The following is a 7,780-nucleotide window of genomic DNA, read 5'->3' on the forward strand; positions in this document are numbered from 1 at the left end:
GCAGAAGGATTGACCACGTGCGTGCGTCTTGCTGCATCTGCTGCCAAGTGTAGGCATCAATATTCATGGGAGCAGCTGGGATCTCACGCGACAATACTCATGGCAATTAAGCCACATTATGTGGGTGGGAGCTAGGGATCTCATTTCTTTCTCTTTTTTTTCCTTTAATTTGCATGATCGAAAATATATAGTATATAATTAGAACTAATTATAAATAAAACTCGACCACTTCTCTCATTTAATTATGATTTATTTATTTCTAATTAATTAATTAATTAATTATGTCTCAGTTGAAACATAGCTTTCACAAACAACGAACGAAATCATTGTTACCATTCTTTCCACTTTTTTTTTTTTTTCATGTAATCACTTATTATTTTAGCAATTAACTTTTTTAGTCATGTTCTTAATTGGCGCTGCCCATAATTGCATTATATTATTAATGTATTTCTTAGGAGGCAGTCGATTGGTTCAAGAACAACGGTCCATGATTATTCAAAATTAAGATAATTAATAAGAAGTAATAGTGCCATAAATATTAATTAATACTATACTGTACGTACTTACTTGCAGGACTGTAGGGTTCATTGTATGTTGATCATGATATGAATGGGGTCAGTTGAAAAATCAGTCTTTTTATTTTTAAATTCTAATTAGTCCAGCGGGGAAAATGTCAAATTTACTTAACGTGATCGAGCAATAGTACCCTTGTTTTGCTTAAATAATTTTTAAGGTTAAATATTTAAATAATTCTTATTATTTATATTTTTAATAGGTTGACCCATGCACTTTAATTTTGAAACTTTTTATTTCTCGTTCTTTCAACATTTATTATGAAAAGAAAAAATAAAAAGAAAAAGAAATTATAATGCTTTTTTATTTTAAATAATTTTAAAATGATTATTTGTTTAAAACTAATTAGCTAGCGGTCATAGAATTTTTGTTAAGGCCTTGTTTGTTTTTCAAAAATATCTCATCTCATCTCATCTCATCTCACCTCATCATTACAACTTTCTTAAATCTCCACACAAAATAAAATAAACAATTCAACTTTTTTAAATCTCAAAACAACAATAATATTAAAAAATATATTTTAATAATATTTTATTCAATTTTTTAACTTTAATCTCAACTCATCTCATCTCATCTCTGAAAACAAACGGACCCTAAATTATATATATATATATATATATATATATGCAGGAAAGGTCCCAAAAGAAAGCTCAATTATTTTCTGCAAGGTGATAATCGTCCGGCCTGGCCTAGCTAGAGCTAGGTAGTTTCTCAGAAAGAGCAGCAAGTACCTTTTTTATTATTATTATTATTATTATTATTATTATTGATGAGTATTGAGAATCTTAAGATGAGATTTGGTAGGTGAATGTATTAATTCCTGGATTGCTTAACACAAAAGAAATGGTGGGAGGGATTACGTACGTGACCATTTTGAAGGCAATTAAAATTGTTTAATTATTGCATTTTTTTTAATTATTAGGTAGTTTTCTTTAAATATTCGTCCCTGACTTAATTGGGAACTTTTATATATAAGATGAAAATGAATGTGATCTAGCTATTACGATCGAGGGTGAAAGTCCTGCATGCATGCATGCTCAAATGAATTGAAGAGGACATATTAATTAATTAAAGAAGTTCCTGATCTGATCTTGTCGTGGGAGATCAGAAAGGGGTCAGAAATGAAGACTATGAACATGAACTCATGTACACGTACGTACAGCCAGTACTAGTACTGGACATGTCATTTACAGTAGCAGCTAGCTAGCAGATGCAGATGCAGATGCAGATGCAGATCAAGTACTAGATTAACGTACGTACATCACTTTTTTCTTTGTTGACTAAAGTAGCTATAGCTAGATCAAGAAGTTAATTAATATCTCTTTTAGATCCAAGAAGTTAATGCTATTGCTATCGAACTAATTACTCCTGCTGCCGCCCTGAACTGGCATGCATGCATGCATGAAGAAAACACGTGAAGAAATGGCTCATCTTTAATTCAGGATTTGACGCATCCAACTGCCAACAGGTGTCATTTTTGTAACAATTTGCATTTCTTCTAATGTAATTTACCCATCGTAAAGGCTTCCTGATAAAAGACAACATTGTATGGGCTTTGTAGGGAGTTCAAGCCCGATACTTCAATTCTAGGGCCAACACTGGCCCGCCAAGCGTTTGGACAGACTCGGGCCCAACAAACTGTTTTAACGACCATATGCCACGTTTCTTAGTTCAGTGTCCGCCACGTCCACCCTTTCAAAACCACAAGTTTAACTGTTCCGCTTCCCTCCTCTAGACTCTAGACTCTCTCTGTCTCTGCCCCTTTCTTCTTCGTTACCCTCCAAAAATTGCAGTCTTACGCGACGCCCTTTGTCGTTCTCTTAACCTCCGCATCGTGGGACGCGTCATCCTCCACCCCCACCACCTCCTACATTTCGCTAAACCCTCTGCGAACGTTAGCCTCTTCCACGCCTTCTCAACTATGGCCTCCTTATCTTCTCCCCCCAGCAACTCGACCTGCGTACAATCGGGCCGGATCAGGGTTTTGAAGGAACGATCGCGAGCATCGGACGGGGCGGTGGGTCCTGTTGTGTATTGGATGTTCAGGGACCAAAGGATCAGAGACAACTGGGCGTTGATCCACGCCATTGATCAGGGTAACAAGGCCAATGCACCCGTAGCTGTGGCGTTCAATCTTTTTGATCAGTTTCTAGGGGCGAAAGCTCGTCAGATAGGGTTTATGTTGAGGGGTTTGAAACAACTGCAGGGTGATCTCGAAGAGACCCTTCAAATCCCATTCCTCTTGTTTCAGGCAAGTTGGAAGTGTAAATTTGTAATGCCTTTTATGTTCACCTTTTGTTTTGGTTCCGAGGAGTAGGAACTAGGAATGAAAGTAAAGATTCTAAAGAAAAACCTAATGCTGCTTGACAACATGATTTAATACTTGCACTGGTGCGATAGGGGCAGTTTTGAAACAATCGAAATATCGTGGTCATATAGAAGAACCGCATTCAAAATTTTGCAGCAACTATTTCTGGGGAAAACCATCCTTTTTTAGCAGATAGGGAACAATAGGTTTATCTTCCTATTGATGTATATATTCAGCATCTGAAAATCATCCGAATTTCACTTTATCCCCTTAAAAATTTAGCGTGCCAACTGCCAAGTTTATCTTGTATCTTTTAAAAAGCTTTGTTTTACCTAGCCAGCAACAAGGATTAATAAAACTATAGGGAAAAAAAGTACTGGTTTTTTACTAGACATACTAGTTGTTGAAGTGTTATATAATGTAATAAAAAAAACTGATGCCTCATCTAATTTTATCACTCTATGAGTACGCTACAATGCCTTCAAATAAATTCCAAACGGAATTTTTTGAAAAATATAGGGACAAGTTTGACATGCAAAATTTTCAAGCAATGAACTTGAGAGTTGGGTGAATTTTGAAGGAGCAAATATATGCTTCATTTTTTGGGGGGGCTTTGTTAAAATTATGGAGAATTTACTGACCCACTCAAATATGGCTGTTTAGGTTCACTTGAAGGGATTGCTTGAGTTTTGGAACTATTTAAAGTTTGAGAATCTTGTGGTTTTCTGCATAATCTTTGAAGCTAAATGATGCAATATGTATCAAATCTTATATCTCGTGGGTGAATATCTTTAGGGAGAAGCTGAAAAGACTATACCAGATTTTTTAAGAGAATGTGGGGCTTCCCTTTTAGTCACAGACTTCTCACCTTTACGTGAAATTCAGAGGTGTAAAGAGGAAATTTGCAAGAGGGTGAGTGATTTGGTGACCATTCACGAAGTTGATGCCCACAACATAGTACCTACTTGGGTGGCATCAGAGAAGTTGGAGTATAGCGCCAAGACCATAAGGGGAAAGATAAATAAAAGGCTTCCAGAATACCTCATTGATTTTCCTACTTTGCAGCCTCCAAGTAGAAAATGGACCCGTGCAACTTTGTCGACTGATTGGGATGGCCTCATAGCCAATATTTTGAGGTTAGATGCTTTATTTGAATGAGCTGCCTTGAGAGATTCTATGGAATTGTAGTGTTGATATAATGATCCTGTAATGTTAGGAAAGGAGCAGAAGTTCCTGAAGTTGAGTGGTGTGAACCAGGGGAGAAGGCAGCAATGGAAGTATTGGTGGGAAGTAAAAATGGGTTCTTAACGAAAAGGTTGAAAGGTTATTCAGCGGATAGGAATAATCCATTGAAACCTAGAGGGCTTTCTTGTCTCTCTCCATACTTGCATTTTGGGCAAATATCTGCGCAGCGGTGTGCTTTAGAGGCTCGCAGGGTCAGGAAAGTTTGTCCTCAGGTTTGTTGTGTCAAATCTCAGCTTCATGGGTTTTAGCTTTTATATATTTTGATGGAATAGGGATTAAGAAAAATGAGCATGCGTTTTAAAAGAGTCTATTTATTGCTTTTTGTTCAGTGGTTTATAGCATCAATGATAGCTTGAACTATTTTCTACCTGCTATTCTGAAGGCAGTTGATACATTCTTGGAGGAGTTAATTGTGCGCCGAGAACTTGCTGATAACTTCTGTTTCTACCAACATCATTATGATTCACTGAAAGGGGCATGGGAATGGGCACGTAAGACCTTGATGGACCATGCTTCTGACAAGCGAGAACATATCTACACGTGAGTCAAACTATGCTTTAATTGTTGTATGCGGATTCCATTCCTAGAGTTCTCAAACTTCTAAATGATTATGGGATTTGCAGCAGGGAACAATTGGAAAAGGCACAAACAGCTGATCCTGTAAGCTGAGTTTTTTTTCCCCTATATTAATATCAATGAGTCTCCTTTCGGTTCGCAAATTCTTTTAGTGTTTTTGGTCTCAGTTATATCTATATGTGTTGCCTGTTGTAACATAACAATCTTAATGGCTTGAATTTCAGCTTTGGAATGCTTCTCAGTTGGAGATGGTCTACCATGGGAAGATGCATGGTTTCATGCGGCAAGTGACTTCCTCTGGGACCCCTTTTTGTGGTGGAGATTCATGTTACTTGCAACTAAATTGGCCTATGCTAATTGGAAGAAAGTCTTCACTTTGTGGTCCATAATTGATTTGTATTCTTTATACTTCTCAATGTGTTGATGCATCACATAATCTTAGGAATCTTCTTTCATGAATCAATTATTCTATCCATTCAGGTTACGAGTTATAATGTTTTGAAGTAGGGAGTCACCTTTTTACTTGCTTTGTTTACTTCCATCATGCTTCGTGTGTTTATGGGGGTGTATTACTGTTTTTTCCTTAGTTTTTTTAAAAAAAAAAAAAATAGGGCCGTACCCTATTATTTTTATTAAATCACCCTCACTTGTGGCAGAGGAATAGTGTGGTTACAGGTCATAGTATGTCGTTGGTTACATGTTTTTTCCTTAGCCTTCTCAATCAAAATTTATACTTCTTAATTTTGATTCCCTGGTTGCTTGTGCCGTTTTCCAGTGATGGTTTTGTCATGCAATTTATTGCACTTGATGAATATGTACAGGGGTGGAATTTGCTTCATTTTGGTGGTTGAAAACTTGAATCATTATCTTGCATGAACACAGCTTGTGATTTTCTTGGATCTTACATCTATTACTTCTCATAACTTCTTCATTTTCAATATTTTATTGACATGTGTTTGAAAAACCTACTGCAGGATGTATTGGGCAAAAAAGATTCTTGAGTGGACAACAGCACCCGAAGAAGCGCTTGAAATATCGATATATCTAAATGACAAGGTATTTTCACTACAGATTTGTTGTGCTTCAATGGAGGCTTTTACCAAATGTCTTACCGAGTTTTCTTTGTTCATATCTTTCGTGTGCAGTATGAAATAGATGGCAGGGATCCAAATGGATATGTCGGTTGCATGTGGTCAATATGTGGCGTTCATGACCAGGTATGGGTTGACCATTCTCTTTGTAGCCATGACAGAGACACCTCTTATTCTTAGGAAAATGAGTGCCACCTATTTCCAATGAAATCTGAATGAAATGTAAATCTGAGGCAGCCCTACCTTTCTATAAACGGGTAGGGACCTTAAATAGAAATTATGACTGGATTGAATATTGGCAATGAGTCTTTATCTTACATGATCCTTAGCTAGTTGCTGGCATTTCAGGGTTGGAAAGAACGTCCAGTTTTTGGGAAAATACGGTACATGAATTATGCAGGTTGCAAAAGGAAATTTGATGTGGATGGATACATTGCTTATACTAAAAGGCTGGTGGGTGAAACTAAGAAGAGAAAAGCAGAAAGCTTGCAGAGTCAGAAAGTGAAGGAGCTCCGTAGTTAGTATTGGGTTCGACAATGAAGATGAAGAGTAATTTTGAAAGACAAAATATGTGGAAGGAAGTTAAGTTGGTATCCCCAAGGAAGAAAGGCCGATGATCCAGAAACCTAGTTTAGATGATAGATAGATTGTGTTGCAGAGATCTATTCATCAAACCTTTATATTTTGAATGGCTACCGACTTCTTTTTTACTTGCAACGTAATTAGTCTGTAGCTTGAGTTGTATGTTTAACTTTACGTAACCATGGAGGTAAGAGGTAACATGCACCCCTCCCCCATATGAAACACAAGAACTTCCATCAAACTGAATTGGCCGTTCTGCATTTCTTGAGAAAAATTCTAGAAAACCTTTTTCAGCAAGTAGCCTAGAGTACCAAATCCTGATGCTGTAAAAGAACCACTGAACTCGAAAGAGCAGTTTTAAATTTATACAGGATTATAGATTTTTGTTGTCGGGCTTAATCAATTCCATTTACAAGACTCAATTAATTCTTACCATGATTTAAAACTAACATTATACACACGTGGGAAGGCTCCAACACGTTTATCACAATACAATGCCGGAAGGCAAGAACCTAGTCTAGGCAGAATGCTCTCATCTGAAAAAAATCCTAGATACAGCACCACTGCGACAACGAGAAAGGCAAAAGTTTTATATTGTATGTTAAAAAATGGATCTCAATGACGGCATTGTCACTGAAACAAATTGGATTCGAGACTGAAGCGAAGCACGTTCCATTCCTCCTAAGCCACTGGCATTATATCTGGAGATCATCGATGGAGAGTTCATGTGCTGTCAACATCTTCAATTTCTGCAATCAAATACAACTTTTAAGGCATGGTTAATAAGAGGAGGAAGGAGTGATAGAACTGCTAAACCAAAGTTGGAATTGAAATAAATCACCGTAATAAATTGTGGAGGATCATCAAGACTTGATGAGCCTAGAACAACTTCCCTCTTCAATTTAGTTGTAAGCTTGTGGCAAACCCTAAGCTGACGATGAGTATGTTTTATGAGTACCAATAAGCCAGAAAAGCAGCAATCATAACTGTGTAGAATGGAAACAGGTTTCATACCTCAGATCTAGTAGCTCCACCAACAATAAATACAAATATCCGCTGGCCCATCTTCTTAAAATCACTAGATGCGTGTCTTAGTATCGAATCACTATAGACCAGGAGGAAAACTAACATTACAATTACGAAAAAGTATAAAACAATAGTGGAGGAGAAACAAACTTCTCCTATAGTTTGTTTCAATGCAAAACATATTCTTAGTTTAAAGGATTTTTACAAAAATCTAATTTAGGAAAAATGATTGGTTCATTTTTATTTTTTTTTTCTTGAAACTCAAATAATTTTCTAGTCACTTAAAAATCTCTATGCTAAAACTAACAAGGACCAAAAAGTTGTGGTAGGTAGTGGTGGTTGTGGACGTGGAGGTAGAAGATTGGGGGGGAGGGGGGGG

At 36.9% G+C, this 7,780-nt stretch overlaps 2 protein-coding genes across 8 annotated transcripts in view; one reads left to right on the plus strand and one right to left on the minus strand.

Moving 5' to 3' along the window:
• The first annotated feature begins 2,296 nt into the window (after positions 1–2,296).
• The window catches only part of LOC109011090 (deoxyribodipyrimidine photo-lyase), a 7,970-nt gene continuing 2,486 nt past the window's right edge, over positions 2,297–7,780 (plus strand). For 2 of the 7 annotated variants that reach the window (XM_035685492.1, XM_035685494.1), the window contains exons 1-3: positions 2,298–2,824; positions 3,677–4,017; positions 4,098–4,281. In XM_035685492.1, the coding sequence (XP_035541385.1) occupies positions 2,495–2,824; positions 3,677–4,017; positions 4,098–4,281 (855 nt within the window). In that variant the 5' untranslated portion in view covers positions 2,298–2,494. Of the gene's footprint in view, positions 2,825–3,676; positions 4,018–4,097; positions 4,339–4,508; positions 4,667–4,749; positions 4,787–4,926; positions 4,986–5,676; positions 5,759–5,847; positions 5,920–6,122; positions 6,636–7,780 lie in introns of those variants that run through there. The other 5 variants (XM_035685497.1, XM_018992154.2, XM_018992164.2 and 2 more) reach the window with 5 other exon arrangements.
• LOC118344539 (SNARE-interacting protein KEULE-like) lies at positions 6,714–7,508 on the minus strand. Its single transcript, XM_035685505.1, has 3 exons — positions 7,390–7,508; positions 7,217–7,306; positions 6,714–7,124 (listed from the first exon to the last, which is right to left on the minus strand). The coding sequence occupies exons 1-3, from the start codon at positions 7,504–7,506 to the stop codon at positions 7,071–7,073; spliced, it is 261 nt and encodes an 86-aa protein (XP_035541398.1). The 5' UTR covers positions 7,507–7,508; the 3' UTR covers positions 6,714–7,070.

The sequence above is a fragment of the Juglans regia genome, chromosome 2 (genome assembly GCF_001411555.2).
Source record: "Juglans regia cultivar Chandler chromosome 2, Walnut 2.0, whole genome shotgun sequence".
Lineage (NCBI taxonomy): Eukaryota > Viridiplantae > Streptophyta > Magnoliopsida > Fagales > Juglandaceae > Juglans > Juglans regia.

Coding starts and splice junctions, on each gene's coding strand:
- LOC118344539 (XM_035685505.1), bottom strand. CDS start 7,506: ATGTTAGTTTTCCTCCTGGTCTATAGTGATTCGATACTAAGACACGCA. Junction 7,307..7,389: donor GTGGAGCTACTAGATCTGAG/GTATGAAACCTG, acceptor ACTCATCGTCAG/CTTAGGGTTTGCCACAAGCT. Junction 7,125..7,216: donor ATCCTCCACAATTTATTACG/GTGATTTATTTC, acceptor ATTTGATTGCAG/AAATTGAAGATGTTGACAGC.